This window comes from Scatophagus argus, chromosome 11 (genome assembly GCF_020382885.2).
Source record: "Scatophagus argus isolate fScaArg1 chromosome 11, fScaArg1.pri, whole genome shotgun sequence".
Lineage (NCBI taxonomy): Eukaryota > Metazoa > Chordata > Actinopteri > Scatophagidae > Scatophagus > Scatophagus argus.
Genome location: NC_058503.1, coordinates 22,000,141 through 22,020,361, shown reverse-complemented (window position 1 = coordinate 22,020,361; position 20,221 = coordinate 22,000,141). Strand labels below are relative to the sequence as shown.

The following is a 20,221-nucleotide window of genomic DNA, read 5'->3' as shown; positions in this document are numbered from 1 at the left end:
TCTCAGCAACAAAAACTACAATAAAATATTGCAGTCATTCATTACTAAAGAAGCAATATAGATTTAATATTTACTGACATTTTTTGCCTCTTTTTGTTTCATAAGTACATTCAGTGCTGCAGTGACAGGCTGAACTATGTGGAGTAGGCGTCCCTCCTCCCCCTCCTCCCCCTCCTCCTCCTCCTCCCCCTCCTCCTCATCCTCCTCCTCCTCCTCCCTCCTCCTCCTCCTCCTCCTCCTCCTGCTCGCAGGCTGTTGTAAGAAGATGATCAACTGTTAGTGCCATCAGTCATAAGAAGACGGATCATGGTGTAGCTTCACTGTATCATTATCACTTCCTCACCAAACACCCCACAAGCTTTACACTGTGACTGTGAGCCACTGAGATAGACTGACACAGGCTCCCAGACAATGGCGTATTGTCTGCCATGTTTGCCACGGGCCCTAATCTGATGCAGAGGCAGAGACTGGGGTCTATGCTGAGGCCACGGACAACAACATGCAGTCGACACACACACACAGGGAGAAAGAGGAGATGGGAGTGTTTGTGTTTCTAACTTTGGGGTTTGTGCTGGGAGGGAAGAGGGTGAGGAGTTTGGAAGTTATGATTTACGCTACAGAACCTCCCATAGCTATAAAGACGACGCGGCCTCAAGGGCAGGGCGGTCGGGCTCCTTTTCTTACGTATTCATGCGATTTGAGATATTAGATTCCAGATCGCGCTGACTCCCTGCCAGGCCACAGTCTCCTCTCAGATAGAAGCTGGAGACAAGAGAGTTGGGCCTGGATATGGAGACATGTGGTTGTCTTTAGCAGCGAGCTCCTCAAAACTTCCCCTCCTCCCTCACAACGTGTCTGTTAGCTGCCATCGTCTCCGCTCTCCTTTCTCTCGCTCTGGCTCCGGGCCAAAATGAGGTTTGCTCATGTTTTGTAATCAGCTCATCAGAGAGAAAGTGGGATGAAAACCGCGCTGGTTACACGCAGAGCCATCTTTGTCGGGCTGTTTCACATGCATGACTTCGTACTGCTCTCAGAGTGAACTCAGGGGTGTCAACAGGTGGTCGCAGCGTAGCCAAGCATTCCAGGGAAAAAAGAAAAAGAAAAAGAAGTTGGTGGTGAAGACAGCAAAAAAAATCAATTTAGAGTACAGTGAAGTACAGTTACTGTTAAACACAAACTGCACTTTGTAAGCTGCATGCTGATGAAGGTAACAGTGTTAAAATAGTTTCATCAACACCCGGTCTTTATGTTGAGTTCATGCAAAACTGATTAAAGGGGCACCACTGAATTTTAGGATTGTCAGGAAATACTATCATAACATCAGGGTGTCTCAAACACGGTTTAACATCCTTTCCTTGGTGCTCTTCCTGCTGATGGGGCAGACGCAGCCTGATTACGCTGCTGTTGAACCTCTGCCGGTTCATCTTTAAAGTTAAGGCTAAGTAAACCGAGATGCAGCTTAATGATGACACTGCTGCTTGAGCGATCGTACAGTTAGAGTTCGTCTCTGTTGAAAGTCATCTTCCTAACGTAGCCTCTCTGAGCAGGCTTATGTCATAGCTTTCCTGAAGTTTAATTTTCACCATCCAGACTAAAATATAGGCCTTGTGTTTTAGAATGTATCCACCATGGAGGCACTAATGCTCTGTTTGGAGCAAGAAAAATGTTGGTTTAGTGAGGACAAAAGACTAAAATGATGAGTGAAAGATGCACTTTCAAATTTAGCCCACTTAGTGTGGATGTAGTTACAGTTACCACAAGATCTCACCTGACAGCTGCTATTGACACGTCACAGGCCAACACACACACACATTCTGCCAGCTGCCCCACCCCTGCCCCCAACTTCAAGGGAAGTCCTCCTCCCGTCACCAAAGGGCTGACGTTCGGATTGGGTGTAGCAGCAGCCGGCTTGCACAGGCCAGCAGCGTACAAGCACACATAAGACTGTCAGCTATCACAAGCACTTCTGCTGGAGAGGACAATTCACCACAACAATGTGGAAGTGAAACCTGAGCGTGGCAAATGCCAACATTGATTTGGCCAGATCTTTACTCACTGGCTTGTAGATGTACCCACTGTGGTCCTGCACGGGAACACACACACTCACACTCACACACACACACACACACACACACAAAGTCAGTCTTACTCAATAGGTGCTGAGGTTATTGACAGCTGAGGCAGTCAAGAGTGAGTGCTAACAGCACATTTAGGATGAATGACTAAGTCCAAATGCTTCAGAGGGGAAGTCTGCTCAGCTCAGCAGTGTGTAATGTGGCACCAGTAACAGCTGTGACTTTTACACACAGACACACACACCTTCGGTACATGCTTACAGGGTCAGCTTGGTGTTAATTCAGCTGTGACGTGTCAACAGTTAAAAACATTAAGACTGTTTTCTTATCAATTTATCTATCAGTTGAATTTTTTGTTATAAAGGTTAAAAATAATGAAAAATGCAGTTTTCCAGCCTAAAATATATCTCTGACAACAACTCGCAATGAAACACGTATAGCATGCTACATTTGGTGTAAAAATGCATTAGTGACTTAAAAGTTTAACTGATAATGAAAGCTGCCATCTATTAATTTTTGTTGCTGTTCTGTGTAATTGATGAACCAAGTAATTGCTCACACATGCTCCTCTAACCACACCTATTTGTAACTCTGTTAAGTTTATTCTGTATGTTTGTGTGTCTGCTCAGTCACTTTAGTGAGTCATTGAAAACAACAAAATAACCAAACAGCATCCGTGTAGATTCCTCCACGCCTCAGGACTGTGTGTAGGCCATGAGCTCCACATCTGTTTTCTGTTGGTTGAGAGAGACGAAGAGATCAACCACAGGATATTGCCTTTACTAGCAGGAAAGGTCAGGTTCAGGGGTGGGGTAAGAACTCATCCACAGGGCTTTTCTCTGCTGTTTCAGATGCCTTTTATATTACATCAGTTGTTAGCTGCTCATTACTCCGTATCTTCTGCAATCCACTGTGGACGGTTGAGTTTTGGTACGGGATTTGAGTCCTCATGTGCAGTCTGCAGATTGGTTTGGAATGGACGGGAGGCGAGTAAACACCGGGAATGTGGCAGAGAAAACATTTGTTAAAATAAAAGTCCAGTAATATATGACTACATGATTAAAAACTAGACTGATATTTGCCCTGAGCCACTGAGTACTTAAAAGACCTGCCGTGAGAAAACCTGAACCCTGGGAAAGCATATTGTGCTAAGACTCTCCTTCCCGCTTCAGTTACCTGAATCTGTACTGTGTGACAGCCTCTAGTGATGTTGTTTCAACCTCTGAATCAGGCTAATTGCTAATGTGTTTCTGTCAGGCCTCTCACAACGTACTTCGTGACCTTTCAGACCTGAGCGTCGAATCCTCACAGGGTGATTCACTCATGGAGAATGTGACCTGTCCTCGTCCAAACTTGTCTTCTCCCCACAGGTTTCTGAAACTTGCCATCAATTGCAGTGTATCATCTGTCAGCGAAAATGTTGTCAGCCTGATAGGAATTGTTTTGTGATGATATCATGCAAATGTTGCTGGATTTTGACGCATTCACATAACACATAGTCATTTGATCCACTGTTATGATTAAAATATATATTTATATATAGCTGCTTAAAAAAGTTTATTACTTTGTCTTTTTTTGTGACACCTAAATCCAAGTATAAACTCTCCATATCGGTGCCATAACATTAAATGCAATGCATGAAGATGAATTTGGCAGGAATACCGTTTCAAATGTGGTAAACCAAAAGTGAAAGTTTCAGAATGTGGTTTAAAAACTAAAGAACGTGAGTTTCAAAGGAACTGTTGTGTTATTGCCAGCCTCTGAGACGCTGATGCTGAGCTGCATTGCTGGTTCGGCATCCGCGAGCTAAACTCTGGTAAACAGCACGGGTCTCAGTGAACAGTGAGGGTCAGCGGAGCAGTCGGATGGTCGTTTATAGGCTCATAGGACAAAATCTTGTATATTCCTGATTGCTTTGATAGTGACATTGCTTGAAAGTATTTCGTGAAAGCATTTATACATTTTGATGCAAGCCATACTGTGGAAGCCAGGACTAAAAATGAGCTGTGCTGTCAAAGGAAGGAAGTATTTGGTTAGTGAAAACATCTCTCATGGAGAGAACATTTGGTAAGTTAAATTAAAGGTTTCTCATGAAACTGTCGTTGAGTACCGGAGAGAGCCTGGCCAAGGTGGTTAGGGCTGGCCACGTGAGGGGAAAAACAGCTGTATATATGTCTGGATTACGTGAGGAGCTCTCTGGATCCAGATATAACGAATGTACAACTAAAGCCCAGTGAAAGAAGGAGCCTCTTAGGACTCCCTCACCACCTCCTCCCCACACCTGTCCACCTGTAAATTAGATCTGACGGCTCCTGCATTCCTCCTCGGTGTATCACCATGTTTAGCCTTTGCCCACTTAGGGTGCAACTGGAGGAAGGGTCAAGAGCTGCAGCAGAGCGTAGACTGCATGGCTTTTCATCCATGTCACGGCTTAAAGCACAGGGTTGGAGTTCTTAAATCATCCTTGTTGTCCTCCTTTGAGTATTGGACTAAGATACACTTGGTGTGCCAGTCCACTATGAGCTGAGGAGAACTAGAGTTGACTGATGAATCAGAGTTGGCCCACTGGAAATCCCTGTTGTGTCACACTAATATCTGATCCATTAGCAATGTAAAAAAACATAGATTAGAGCAACTTTAACCAGACAGGTTTAGTTGCCTTAATGTTATTGTATTATAATGTCAAGGTCAAGCTTTTAACTGCTCGATCTAATGTTGGGAAGTTTTATGTCCAACATCAGTCTGTAATGAAATTCTCAATCTGCAGAGCAGTCAGTAGTGAAAGATGACAGATGAAAAAAGTAGCATAAATACAGCATATTTCCCTCTGAAATCAGGTGGATTACAATTCTAAAAATATTTAAAATTGCATGAGCAGGAGGCGAGTTACTCCCAGTTTCTGTCTCACAGCAAAACAAACATCTCTGGCAGCGCTGAAGCACACTGGAAAACCAGATCACAAGCAGAATGAAAAAAAAATAAACTCAACCAGTTCTCAAAAAATAACACGTCAACATCACATCTGTGATGAAGACACAAAAGTATGTAAAACAAACCGTATTTTGGCTTTTGGTGGATGTTATGTTGACCTGCATGAGTGTCACCACCAGAAACCTGAGCAGAGAGGTCTGCAGGTGGCATAGGGGCAGGAGACCTCACCTATCTATCTCTGTCCTGTCTGCCAAGTGAGCAGAGTGTGGGACAGCAGTTGGTGAGCCCGTGTGTGTGTGTGTGTGTGTGTGTGCTCTGCCAGGAAAGAGAGCCTACCAGCATACAGATCACACCGACTGAAAGATAGGAAGGAAGAAAGTAAGAAGAGCAAAGCCTGGAAATCTTCAAAATGAGAGGGCCTCTTTTGATGTGTGTTTGCATTCCTTTCAGTGTTGGTGAAAGGCGAGCTGTTGAACGGTAGTGGTGGAGAGGAACACTTGAAACTGATCGAGGTGCTAAGAAAAACACACGCTGGGTCTCATAACAAAAGTCTGAGGTGAAGGAGGTGGGGTGGGGGTGAAGGTAAGTGAACAGCGAGTGGAAGAGGAGTTCAAAGAGAAGAGAAGATTAGACGAGAGAGATGTGCAAACGGAGAAAGATAATTACTGACCTAAAACTTAAATTCATTACTCAAGTGATTATGCCGGCTTACTGGTTTTAAGATATCTACGTTTTCTGGGAACAGCAGGGTGATTCTGCGCTGTAAACAAGCAGAACTGTTTGTGATTTGAAGACGGACCTTGACAGAAGAAAGAATAACGGTGACTTTCCCCATTACCTCAGACTTTTTCCTGTGGTTAAAGTGGCATGTCTGGATGGTCCATCAGAGCAGGGGCTGCTGCATGTACAATCTCTGCTATAAACTCTTCTGTTAATATTTGCCACGATGTGCACCAAACCGGCTCAAAGAGCAGAATTTCTGCAATCTGTTTTTAACTATGATTCATTAACGACACGATATTCAGCCAGAACAAATCCAGCCTTCCCTGCTGAATTTATTAAACACCAGACGTATTTGCTGGCATCTGTGTTCACTTTGAAAACCGGAAGTCTTGCACTTGGAAAAAAACAAATGCACAGACAGATTCTTCACCAAACCTCACTTCAAATGTTTGAGAGATAATAGGCAAAGACATTTCTCAATGGAAAAAACATGCAGTTTTGTGGTTGTGTGGCAGGAAGGAACGAGAACAAAGCAGCCTCACTGTAAAACTGGTTTCGGATATGGTTAGTCTAGCGTTCCCCATGTAAAAAAACAGCTTTGCATTCAGCTAAATAAATCATCTAAAGCAGTAATCGGTAGGATTCTTGCTTACAGACATTATTGCTATGGTGTTTTCTGTATTTACCAGAATCATGGGGCTGATCGTGGGGCATCTTTTCCCTCAGGATCAGTTTTGAGGTGACTTGATCATCACTTCCTGTGACAGGTTTTCAAGCCATCAGATGTGTCAGACCAAAAGAAAAATAAAGTAAAATGAAATATTTATTTATGTAACCGAAATGGGAAATCTTGGTGACTGCCTGTGTTGTAAGTGGGGGTAATCCTGCCCTGCCTGCGGTCACATGGCACAAGACGGTGGGGTAAGGAAAGGGAGGGGAGGAGGGGGACTTATCCTGTTCGTGCCGCAACGGGCTGCCCAGCCAACCAGAAGATGAGAAAAGAAGTGCACCCTTGTTGTTTGTTCGCCTTTGGCCCCTGCCATCTGTCCACTTGGTTCCTGACACCTGTACCAGCCTGTCAGAACTGGGCTTCCCTGTCACTGGGGGCAACGCGGGTCTGGCCTGTAGGGAGACACCGGGTGGGGTTGGTGGGGGTAATGTTATGGCTCCACAGAATTAAGGAAAGAGACGTTGTGGGAGGGGGGGTGTCAGGGTGAATTTGGGGCCACTTTCTGATAAATGATCTCAAAGCTAGTAGTTTTACTTTTAGTCCACTGAACCGCACCTGCTTGTATTCTCTTGTTTTATTTTTTAGGTAAGTGACCTTTGCAGGTGCTTGTACCCCAAACCTCTGTTCATCAAAATATTGGCTCGAGGTTCAGAGGCAATTGGAAAGCAAATAGTTGGCATGCTGTAAAAGCATGGAAACAGCTATTAATGTGGTGCCAGATGTTCATCAGACGGTGATGTTAAGGGGAGGATTCTCAGTTATTTTTAAGGGGCAGGCTGCTTGGAAGGCAAACTCTGTTGCCTTGAGCACTGGTGTGTTCATGGGCACATCTTATCTGGGCCAAGAGGGTTCACTACCAAAAAAGAGCCTGCTTTCTGGCCAACGCTGAATAAGATAAAAGCCCATGAAAGAGGCACATTAAATTCTATCACAAAGGTGATGTCAGAGTGACGGAGCTCTCCGAGACGAGACTCGAGGACGTCTTGGCAGCAGAAAAAAAAAGAAACAGATGCAGCCTAAACCTGTTAGTCACCCACCTCTAATCGGCTTACATTGGCTCGGTGACAGACGACTGGCACCTCCGAAGGGTCACAGAGAGACACGGCTGCTAATACACACACCTCGCCGTAAAGGATGACATGTTGGATATCCACATGAAACCAAAAACAGCACTTCACACGTTCCACGGCTAGTGGAAACCAGATCGCTGAACAATTACTCTTTCCGTTCAATGACAGTTTCATTCTCAGCACTCATAATTATGCATTACATATTCTCATACCTTCCACTATTACACAAGAGTGTGTTTTTAATATGCTCCTTTCGTCCTTTAGAATTTTTTTGTGGTCTTTCTTTCAGCCAGAAATCACATTTGTTTCCCGAACTGGAGTGAGAATTAATTTCCGGGATTGATGTTTGAACGTGTTGTTTATGTCCTTTTGGCACAAGTCAAGTCGTAAACACTTTTGTTTTTACGACCTAAGAAATGATTTCTTTGGTATGTTTGTGTAAACTTCTAATCAACTGAAATTCATAGCTGCCAACAGGTGTGCACAAATGCCTCATTCAGATGCCCCACAGCATTCAGATGCTCACTAAACTTATGCCTTTTTCCCTTTTCCAAACACGTCCTGATTACATCCATAATGTCACCTCAGCACTCTGTCAAAGCGCACAGACATTTTCTCACCAGTGTCTGAGAGCAGGTGGAAAAGCGATGACCGCAAGCTTGCTGGAGAGCGTGGAATGACTTCTTCCACCCAGGCTGGAACACGGTCTTGTTTGTTCTCACCAGAGGATGATCTTGTAGGTCCCACCAAGTCAAACAAGTGGCACGTTGCCAAGTCATCGAGCCATTCACACAGACATGAGGAGGTATTGACACAGCGTGCGCAGCTAAAACCTCAGCGCTAAGAGCCACTCACATTTACAAATGGAACAGAAGAGCTGTGAACTCATTACATCAAACCGTGAAACGTGTGTGTGTGTGTGCGCGCCTCACCTGACATTAGTTACACTAATAAATACATACACACATATGGAGAAATCAGTGTAAGTATTGTAATAGGTTTTTGTTACCACAGTGAAAAAAGGTATAATTGGATTCTCTTGCTGAAAGGAGTCCACTTTTTAAAATGTAGCATATGAGTTTAAATGAGGAATTTCAAACGTTAATTCAGCCATCTTGTCACACTGTTATTTCTGCCTAGTTACTCAAAGAAATTTTTAACTGGATTTTTCACTTAAACGTGTTATTACGCACAGCGTAATGCAATAGAATAACGACACCATCTGCGTTTAGGTTGGTTCCATATAAGCCTCACGTTCACTCTGCAGTTCTGTCTGCCACCGGGTACAAAATGTCCTGGGCCGCATCAAATGTAAAGTGCAACACTTAATTTAACTAACTAAACATTACTGTCTGTTTTGCTTCTCCAGGTTGTGACAGAAATCGGTTAGCAACATGGAGACTTCAGCTCCGACGGCCACCGAGAAGGAGGAGTGTAAGAGTTCAGGTCTGGATGGAAGCAGCTTCTCAGAAATCCCAAAGAAGCCCTCACCCACCACTTTGACCAGAGGTACAGCCACTGAGCCTTAATGCCAGATGTTTGATATAGGTTGAACATACAGTAGATATTATACATGAACGCTGCAGAGTTATCATCAATTTGTAATTTGGTGAAAAACCAGCGACACTTCAGTCCTTTTCATTTTAAATGCTAGTGGAATATAGCACTCCTGTATCCTTTTGTTCTTCCGTAGGATCGTGTACTCAGCAGTGCAGTGAACTGAAACATTATGGCTGCTCACATAAGTAGCCGGGTGGCACATGAAGAGAGTTAGACCAAGAGATGGGGGCTGCATGTTTCAGAGATGTCAGAGAATGGGTGATGAAAAAATGTTATAATGAGGTCGAAAGACCTTGTTCTCACCTCCCGAGTGTAAATTTCATGAATTACTAAAAAGGGCTGGCAAAGCAGTGGACAACATGGTGCATCAGAGGGCCTGGATAAAGGCTGGAAGGAGGGAAGCACCTTTGAAATGCTAAGAAGATGTCGTATGACATTGTGGCCTTTGCTGTATTTCTGCTTAATGATGGGCTTGGTGGCCTGCCACGAGAGGAGCCCTGAGCATTAATTGTTTAGGGATATGGGGTGAGAAACTAGGACGTTTCAATGCACCCTCTCTGGCACCTCCACAAAGAGGCCACAAGTTTTTCAAATCGGCAAAGAAGAAAATATTGCACTTGCCATGATATGAATAATTCAGTCATTTACACAGTTCTGACCATTGTGTGTCATGTAGGGCTGTGGGGGTTGAATTTTCGTAACCTTGCACTACTGAAGAGAAGCAGCCTGTACCGATCAGGGGTTATTTGTGCTTGTGAGGTAACACGGAGGGTGCAGAGCATGTAAGATCCCCACTATAAAAGAGGTCATAATTAAAAGATGAGAACTCATTTTCATTAGTCGATGCGTGATGAAAACTCCCCATAACGAGGTTTGAGAACCTTGTTCGGGCCTCTGAGGTATCCAGTGTTATGAATTACTAACGCCTGCTGGTGGACACTGAAACCCCTGAGGAAGACACGCTGGCATCATCCGAGGGGCCACCGCAGGAACGTATCATTCAAGTCGTTTTACTGTTTAATGAAGGGCCTGGTGGCCTGCCATCACAAAGCTCACTTTGTCACACGGGAACAGTAGAAGTAGGACATTAGTATGTCATTAGAAAGTTTTAATGCTCTGCTTTTGTTTTCAGTTTGATTATTCCTTCTTTTCATTTGTTCTCAAATTAGTATGCATGCAGAAACAAAAATATGGGGCAAATGTGAATAAATCAAGCAGCCCTGAAACAGTCTTTGTTCAAAACTGGCTTACTTAAAGGCCCTCTTATTATATTTTTTTATTCCAAATGGAATTAAAAAGTCCTCCAAACCATGCAGACTGCATTATAATTTTTAAGCCTGAAAATGACACCAAACAGTGCAATAGTGTAACTCAAGAAGAGACATCCTGAGAACATCTTGTTCAACCTAATCCTTTGTGTCAGCTGGCCACGACTCTCATAACTTGTTTCAAGAGAGCTCACTTTGCTTGTGTTTCATGGAGACATGCCTTGCCCTGTTGAACTCATCTGTGTCTCGGAGTGTGAAGACTTGATGGAAGTGCACCCGGCCACTAATGCAGCAGTGGAAAGGGGATAAAGGCCGGGAATGCCGGTCGGGTTCAGTCCATATCATAGGAATCAGTCTTCTTTCTCGGGATCTTGTTAATGGTTTTAAATGGGCACCCACATTTTGTGTGACAGCCTGCATCTGTCTCGCATCTGCAGGGCGTGCTTCCACAGGCTCAGCCCTTGCAACCCGACTCCCAGGACCCCTTGGATTTACGAGTCTGTGTCGGCTTGTGCTTTACCATGTCAGAGTAACATGTGTTCAGATTAGGTGCCCACTACCAGGACTGTAAAACATCTCACGGTTTCAAAGGAATACCTGTGATTGATGCACCCCTGTCTTCCTTGCTCCACGCCAAAAGCTTGCATATGGATGCTCAGATGTTGAATGAAGTCTCAAACGCAGACTTTTTTTTTTCCTTACAGCCCTTATTATATATTGAGAAAGTTTGCCAAAGAGAATTTTTCCATCATCCCTCACTTCTTTGTTGACTGTACGAGGCCAGTGGAGCAGTAACACTCTGATTATTTCTGCCGAACCAGTGTGTTCATATTCATCTTTCTTATGGTTTGGTCGTAGCTTGCGAACTCCCAACAGAGATTGATGTTCCTCAGCACTGAAAAAAAAAACCCCCACACTGTCCGCAGATAATTATTCACAAATTTGATATATCTACAGAGTGTGCCAATGGAGGTGCCACAAAAAAAGTCCTCACTTGTACTCAAACAAGAATACCTCATTAAATCATCCAAACTCCAGCTTTTCCAGATGCAAATGGATCAAGTCTAACTCCGAGCGGTCACTGTAGTGTAGATTGATGAAGAGGAGAAGTCTGCTATAATTAGTCTTACAGGGAGTAGAGAGATAAGAAGCTGTGTGTTAATCATGGCCATCACGGGGTAAGATGGAGCTCCAGTCTGAGGGGTCTCCACTGAGGTCTCTGCACCGGCCACAGGGTCTTTCTCTGGAGGGTGCTCTGGAGCAGGTCACGCCCAGAAGAGAAAAAAATGTCCCTGAGAAAAGCAGATCCCCGCCCCTCATAGCTCCCTCCCCGTCCGCAGGCCTACTCCAAAGGGACAGCCACTAATCTTCCTGAGAAAGAGATTTCTGCCTTTCTTTCTATGTTCCTAAATGAGGCTCTTACGCTGCCGTGGTTCCACAGACCGGGTGATCTGTGGAGGAGGGGTGCTGGGGTGAAGGCTCACTGGCCAGGGTTATGTAGGGATGACTGCACTCATGCCAGACCCCTGTGCCCCCTTTAGGTTTTGGTCCTTTAGTTTAGTAGAGGGAATCAGAATTCATTTCCAGATGCCTGATAGAGGTTCGCCCAATGTTGAGAAAGAATCAGCTCTATCAGGTGTCATCTACAGTAACATGTTGCAACAGCACATCAATAATGCCTTCACTGATACTTGAGAAGACCTGCGAGCAACAAGCTTACAGGAAGGCCTATTGACCATGTCCCAGTGTTGTTTATTTTCCTGTCAGGGTCTATAGCCACACACTATCAGGAACCCGCTGCTGTCCTCGTGGTTTCAAGAGAGAGTGATATCTTCTCTGTCCCGGAATGGTGAACAATTTCTGTTCACAACCTCAGAGCTTTACCATCTGCAGAGTCAGTTTACACCTGGTGCTGGATGTGTTCAGTACAACTTGGGATTGGACAAAGCAACATTACATCCATTTTATTTTCATTCACATACTCCCAGCCGGCCAAAAGAACAAAACAAACGTGCTCAGATACTTGAATGGCTGACTGGCTGTCTGGGTTACAGTGCTTGCATGGATTCATGTGGCTTTTATAAACAGTTAGCTTTCCAAGTAACCCTTTGACTCCACTCCCAGCTTCCATCCTTGCATCTCTTTCTCTGTGTTATCTCAAGCTCCGTTTCGTTCACTGGCTGGGTAAGACTGGATTTAAAGATTAGATATGCCGAATGAAAACAGGTGAGGACCATCTTGTTTTTTTCACTGGTTTGCTGCGTAAAAAGCCAAAAACATGGGTTTGAGTACTCGCTGAAGTTGCTTACATTATCATCACTCATTACAGGGTGTCGGCCTACAAGCTAAGAGAAGAGACAGACGCAGTCCAGTGATTGGTAGCAATTGTTTGCAAGAGTTTTGAAGCATCACACACTCTAAATAAATGTGCTATTGCATTTCTTAATATTTAGAACTGAATTACACGTAGGCTCCAATGAATCTGTTTTATGCTTACGTGAAATAAGTGAAGAAATCCCGAGCTGAATTCAACCACCAGAGGGATTCTGAACAAGCTGAAAGCACCACAGAGACAGTCACAAAGGCTAATATTAAGCAGCCTAGTCTTCACATTGTATTTTCTGAACCAGTCTTTCTGCCCTGACTGAATGGAGGTGTGACACCCTTTGGCAGGTCTTTAATGTGGTTATGGAACATAAATCAACCCAAATGAGAGGACATATCTGATATTGGTTGTTTCTTTGGAACGCTCCGCTGATGCTTCAAAGCCTCCAGAGTTAAAAAAGCAATGTGGTGTGCTTTGGGCAATGTCTACAAATATAAATCTCTCTCTGTACCAGAGGCGTCTGCTTACACACAGGGCCCAAAGACAACATGTTGCATTCCTCACCGTTTACAAGCAGTGGGAGAGGAGGTGGAGGCAATATATGAATGCTTTAGGGGATTAAGCAACACCCCGTCAGCCAGCTTTCTCTCCCCATCCCTTGAGTCCCCTGGCTTGTACTTCCCTTTTTCTTTTTGTCCTTCATCCTCTCTAAAACAGAAAGCTCTTTTCCCAGCATGCAGAGTGTAATCCATGCCCCTGCCTCTGAGACACTTCCTGCCTGTTTTGTTTGTTGGACTGATGGGAATGAGCCCAATAAGGTGCCTAGTGCTCTCCTCTTCTTTAAGGTGTCGCCTCAGGCAACCGCTTTTCTTTTGACGCGAAGACGCCCCATGTTATTAAAGAACTCGTTGAAAGTCCGTGCCTGTGCGTTTCTTTGCTGTGAACCCTCTCAATCTCCCTGACCCAGTGTAACCTTCAGTGTCCATCGGACTTGAGCCACTAGTCTGCCAGCCCCAGCTACTTTCATCTGTTAATGTAGCCCTAACACTCACAGTTCAAGTGAAGCAAAATAAACGTCCTTGGAGTTTAGACGTGGTAAAACAAAAATGTGTGCTAGCTGTAAACACGAGCGGGAGGCGCTTATGTAAACAGGCCTGGTTCCTATGGCTGAGTTGGCCTAGAGGCGGACAGTTTGTGGTCAGGCTCTTCCGGTTCGTATCCCCTCGCCCCCTCCACCTCTCCTGCAGACACAGCTGTGGTCTGCCCTCGCAGAAACGCTGCTGGAGGAAAAGAATTAATCACAGCCCTGCACGGGGCGAAAAAGCCCACTCACCCATGTTGAGAAGTGCATGTCTGCAGTCACTCAGGTGTATATATAAAACATATAAAGAAAAAGAATATACACATTTGCATCGAAACTCTTAACTCTTGCACAAATATGTTTTATTCAGTGCTCTAGATGTCCACTACTTACAGACCCCCTCACACTCACAGTTCAGTTGTGTCCCAGCCCGACTATGCCAGTGGACAATTGCTGTCTTTACAATAACAGCCCGGTGTAACTGTGTTGTAGCTTCCCCAGAATGCAAGAGGAAATTGATTTTTGCCATCAGTGAAATTTTTCCTGAGGGAAACACTGCTTCTTGTAATTACAGATCTAATGTTTCACTGATGATGCTTTCAAGCCTCCGCTGGTATTTAGCAATTGGCCTAATCACCGAGAGCTCGGGGGCACAGCCACATAGAGCCAGACTTGTCCCTACGTATCACCTGCTAGTCAGTGGGTGGACAGATTTCACAGCCGAAAAAAATACCAAAGTGTCCTGCCTTGTCAGCAACTGGAGCTGCAGAGATGGAGGAATTCCATAAACATTTATGAAAAAATAAACTTTTACAATATATTTTTGTGGCCACATCTCCAGGAGGGTGAGTCTTTCTCCAGATGGAGTGTGCAGCCTTGACACTGTCCATTCCCTATGGCCGTAATCCAAGAACGGGATGCAGACGAGTCACAGTAAACTCTGCTACCAGCAAAATAAGCACACAAGGTTGCCTAAGTAAATACTGTGGATGCATGTGTAACAAACACCTCTTGGAACATGTCCTAAAATCCAAATTGGAAAGGAAAAACTGAAAGGTTTCCCAAACAAATTTCACATATCAAACTTTGTGTCACTACCTCTTAATGATTTATTCTCTGATTTAACCTAGCTTAGCATAAAGACTGGAAGCAGGGGGAAACAGCCAGCCCAGGTGTGTCCAAAGTTTTAAAAAATACACCCACAGAATTGTTAAAACAATTTGTAGTTTTAGGGGAAGCTTTAAGTATTTTTTTAGTAAACAACAGTCGGGTGCAGTGACTTACTTTGTTGTCACTGAGATTACCAGGCAACCATTGGACGCACTACAGAGAAATGATGTCCTCTTACTAACCCTTAAGGACCGTTCAACCACATCTCATGGTTCTTCGTCATGAAGCAAATCGAGCTGGCTCAGGTGTCATGATCTTGTGGTGCACCACAAGATTCACTTATTACATTTATGGCACCTTATAAAAGACTGAGATGTGGTTTCAAGCTGTGATAAGCTAGGAGGTCAAGTTGAATTTATTTAGCCAGACAGAGTAGAGTAGGAATTTCAATTAAAGGCTGTTTTTTTCTGGTTTTCCTGCCAGTTATAAGCATCCACTTGTCATATTCTTAGCAAGAAAGTGTTCTGGGACTGCGCTACTATTAGTTTACGCTGCTCTGTAATCACAGCAAGTCCTGTAATATGGTTATTGTATGGCAGTCCTGGTTCAATGAAGAAAAAAGAAACAGCAAACAAAATGCTGCCATATGGAAAACTGATGTGAAGCGTTGTTCATCATACAGCTGCAGGAAATATGCTGGCAGAAACAGAGATAAAGACAGTCGTTCTGCAACAGCTGGGCAGCAACAGATGATTGAGTGCCGTCGCTGGCAGGGAAGTTTTTATAGTAAGAAAAAGACACTGTGTTTCTAGATGTTATTATATTAAATTCTCACTTCAGTTACCCAGGCAACAGTTTTGCCCCCTGGCCGATACTTTTACCCAAAGTGCTTTTCGTATGGCCTCAGTACAAGTCAGAAGTTGGTGATAAGGATAGGTAAAAATGAAACAACAGTGTGATAAATGTTGCAGAAAGAAAACTGAGTGGTGAAGAGCGAGAAACCTCCTCAGTGTGTGATGTTTTGGTCCACCTGCAGGTGAACATGGCAGACAAGGTAGACTTTCAAGTCAGTGCTGTTCAAAGTCGTTCAACCATTTTTTCATAGCTACAAACAATGAAAAATACCCTCAAACCCCTTCCTGTCAAATAAACATCCATAACTGCTGAATTAAAGTTTTGTTCTATGAGGATATAATTACACTCCAATGTTCATCGCTTTGCTTCAGCCTACGTAAGTGGAAGGAGACGACTGTCTAATAAACAGTCTACGAATGAAAAGGTTTTGTTGAATGAAAGCCTGTGTGTGTGTGTGTGTGTCTGTGTGTTAGCATAGCGTGTAAGCCTGTTGTGTTTTGTTTGCCAGGTGATTTCCCCAACGGTGTTAGCTAAGCCTGAGAATTTTTGGCTCTGGCTTCAAAGAGCAGCAGGGTCGTCCCCCCTTGCAGCAGCGAATACAGACATGTTCTGGGCAGACGTGGATCAGACGTGCACAGTACTGCAAGCAGACCGTTTGTCAGCTTGACCGCCATCGTGCTACATTTTGGGTTTGTCCAGCCATTTGTTGAAGATGTGACAGAAAGAGACTGTAGAAGTGTCTCAGAACCATAATACTTGAGTTGAAATTCCAAACTTTCTCTGGTTCTGCTTGTAAAATTGAAGAATTTGCTGCTTTCCCTGTTAATTATCACTGGCTTTTTGACAGAAACAAAATAGGCAGTAGGAGGACGCCTTGACTCTGGGAAACTGTGTTAGTAATTTTCAGATTAAATTTTCTGATTGGCATTTTTCAGAACAGATTACACAATAATGAAAACTACAATTAGTTTCAGCCCTATACTTACATTCACTCATGCTCACAATGTACACAGTAATACCCTCTAAGAGTACATCCACACTAAAGCTGTATTTATATTTGACAAAAGGGCTTTACTGTGGCCTCAGATTCCTGCTGCACAGGTTTAATTTCACTTGTTGACGGCACCTCCATAAGAATAAATGAATGTGATGTATGTGAGCCAGCAATATTCTGCTTTAACTATATTCCCTACGGCTGCTGTGCTAACATCGTTTCATTATTCTGCACCATAGCTTCACTACGGCCCCTTAATGCACATCTATAAATCCAGCTGAAGAAGGGAAAGAAATGTTCATTTAGTTCTCTTCCTATTGGTCAGGCCTTTCAGTGTGGATGAAGCGCTTTATGACAACAACCTGAAGATGGCATCTTCAAATTTAGCCAGCTTAGTGAGGATATATAACACCACAGTCACCTCTTGACACTGGAGGCTTAACGCAGTCTGTCTCCAGATTGTTGTCTTATCAGAGACTATAAGGTTGGCATCAACTGTCATGGTAAACGACTGTAAAGTGTCTGCACCTGGCATGTTGTGGCATGGTGCTCCTTCACTAACCACATTCAAGCAATGTAACTCCTAGATTCAAAGCACGTCATAGCAGTCCATGCACGTGTCCTCATTGTACAACTAACATTTTTTGAGTTCCCCGAATAGCTTGGTCAACTGCCTATCATATTTAATGTCACCATCTTGACTTTATAATGAACGCAAAAAAAGTATATTAACACGTTTAGCTCAGCTAAAGCTTGGAAAATGTAACAAATGTGCACTGCAAAAATGTTTGTGTGCCTGCACGTTCTTTTTGCGTGAGTGCAGAGCACATTGTCGTAGTGTTAGCTTTGGCAAAACAGGTTTGAGATGCTCAAGCAATAAAGGTACTGTAAATCCTCTTTATTCAGCAGAGTTGTAGTCTTAGAGAGAATCTGGCCCATCTGGAATTCCCACGGAACAAAGAGGGAGGGTGACGGAGAGGGAGACGGAGAAAGAGAGTGAGGGAGAGGGTACTCAGCTGAAGAGGGGGTATTGTTTACATATCAAGACACTTCCTCCAACTCCCGGGAAAAGCAGTAATTTACCTTGCAAGGTTTTACAGTTTAATTTCTCCATTGTGCAGGGGGATAACCCCTTAATTATAGAAGAGGAAGTAGCCCTAAGCCCCGGACAGAGGGCGAAGGCTCACAGAGAGCCTCCGTGAGTTTTGGACCCCCTCTTCCCCAGCCTCACTCTGGATTTCTCACTCCCTCTTTGCTGTGGCCATTTTGCCTGTTCATTAGCACTTGTGGGGTGTCTGGGTGCTTGCCAATTAGCACTCTGCTCTGAGTAATATTTCCTTCCGTGAGGCCAGACCAGCTCTACTGGTGGAGACTTAAAGGCGTCTTGGCCTGAAGGACGTGGACGGTTGGGGGTTGGCACAAGCTGCCAAGCCCCGTGGACCCTTACCCTTTACAGACTGAAAATCACTTCATAAAAATCATTCCAACTTTTGGAACACTTAATGCAAAAACCATCTCTTAACAACTTTGGTAATTAACATCCAGACTTGGTTCTTGCACAGTAAGCCAGAATGACAGACATGAGCAAATGTTGACCTAAGATGTATGTTTAAATATATGGAAACTGCAAAACTATCCATCAACAAGTTACTATGTTGTGTATTCAGTCTGAATAAATGTGCAGAAGGTTTGGGTTTCTCGCTTCTTTTAACCTGCACTTTAACTTGAAGTGACAAGTGCCAAAAAGCTTAATGGAAGTTCATTTTTTTTTCCTCAAGACGTTTTCACATGATTTAGGAAAAGCTCTGGAACCAGTTGGGTTTTATGTCAGGTGAGATTATCTCAAACCAATAGTGAAATAATCAGCTGATTAATCAATCAAGCAATAGACTGAAAAATTATGAGCAATTTCTTTGATAATCCTTCAGTAATTTTCCTGTTAAAATTATTTTTCAGCCTCTTGTTTCTGAGAATTTGCAGTAGGTGTTAGTCTTATGTGATCATAAACTAAGTCTACCTGATTTTTGGACTGTTGGTTGTACACAACAAGCATTTTGCTCCCAGTGACTTTGTGGTGAGCTTTCCTAGCTATGTGCTGACATTTTGTGGACCAGCCAAGTAATTTGGGAGTAGTCAGATACAAAAAATGGTCTACTACTCTAAAACACATATTGTTCCAGCTTAGAGCAAAGCAGTTCAGATCATTGCTTAATGCTAATCCATTGGAGCTTCTATACAAACAGGACCATCCCAAGAGAGCTGGCGTTTTACTGAGTCACATAATTCAGAACATGAAGCAATTGTGGATGTTTTTGTTTTTGTTTGTATGCCAAAAAAGTGAGAAGAACATTTTTGTGAAAGCTTGATTTCATATCTTGTAAAGGATGCTGTTACTTATTTTGTTAGAATTCACTAACTAAGCCATGAAAGGGAAGCTGCAATAGAGCTGTTTTTGCAGGTGTGCGTTCCGTTAAGTCACCACTAGACAGCTTGTGATTTTGTGAAATGAGCCTTGAGCATACATTTGTGTGTGTGTGTGTGTGTGTGTGTGTGTGTGTGTGTGTGTGTTATCCTGACTGGTTAGGGTTCAGCTTCGGCAGCTCGTCTTAGCTGCAGGGACAGTGTAATTGCCTCAGAACTTGGCTGTGCGGCAGTAACAATAACACAAGGTTTTCATTTTGGGTGACTCACCTTTACTCACAACAGCACAGGCAACCAGAGAAGCATCCCTGGTCATGAATATTTATTAATAACTTCTTGTGGTATTTTTTTATGGTAAAGAGTTTGAGAAAGATAATATTTGTGTTTCAGCCTAACTGTTGCCTTTGTTACACACTGGTAACTCAAGACATTTCACACACTGGCAACTTGTGTCGCCCTTGTCACTCAAGAGTCTGCACTGGGAGAAGGAACGGACTCTATAGGTTCGTGTTCAGGCAAAGATTATCTGAGAAATATTTTTCTTCCTTCAGAAAGTTATTCCTGAAGGCAACATCTCAGGAAGAGGGCTAACTGAACCGTACTATTCAGAGCTACAAGTATTCTGATTTAAGAGGAGGTTTGCTTAAAATGCCTTTAGGTGTAGAATCATGTGTTTCTAATCTTTATGGCAGTTTTAAGGTTTTCCTGGTAGCACTGTATCAAGATATTTTTTTGTGATACTGAATCACTTCTCAAAAACACAATTGTTTTTTAAACCAGTGGTTTTTTTTAAATTAGTTATTTACATGCACAGACTCATGGCTGTATGTAACAATGTCAACCAACAATACGTGGCCCTAATTCTTCATGTACACGTTGCTCCAACACTGTGTAAAAGCCTAACCTCTGTCTTTGGTATTCATTCTTTTACTTTCTCCCTCCCTCTCCAGTCCACTGCCACACAGTTACTAGCACCATTAGGCTGTCATAACACGGCACATATAACCTGAGGTGATCTCAGGACTGAGAACCCCCGAGGCCAAGGCGCTGCTGCAGCCAAACACGATTGCTACCTCA

The 20,221-nt window shown here is 43.6% G+C and overlaps 1 protein-coding gene across 1 annotated transcript in view; it reads left to right on the top strand.

The window, feature by feature from the left end:
* gli2a (GLI family zinc finger 2a) overlaps positions 1–20,221 on the top strand; it is a 73,388-nt gene that overhangs the window by 4,522 nt on the left and 48,645 nt on the right. The window contains exon 2 of the mRNA XM_046403920.1: positions 8,899–9,038. Coding sequence (XP_046259876.1) covers positions 8,924–9,038 — 115 coding nt within the window. The 5' untranslated portion in view covers positions 8,899–8,923. The remainder of the gene's footprint in view (positions 1–8,898; positions 9,039–20,221) is intronic.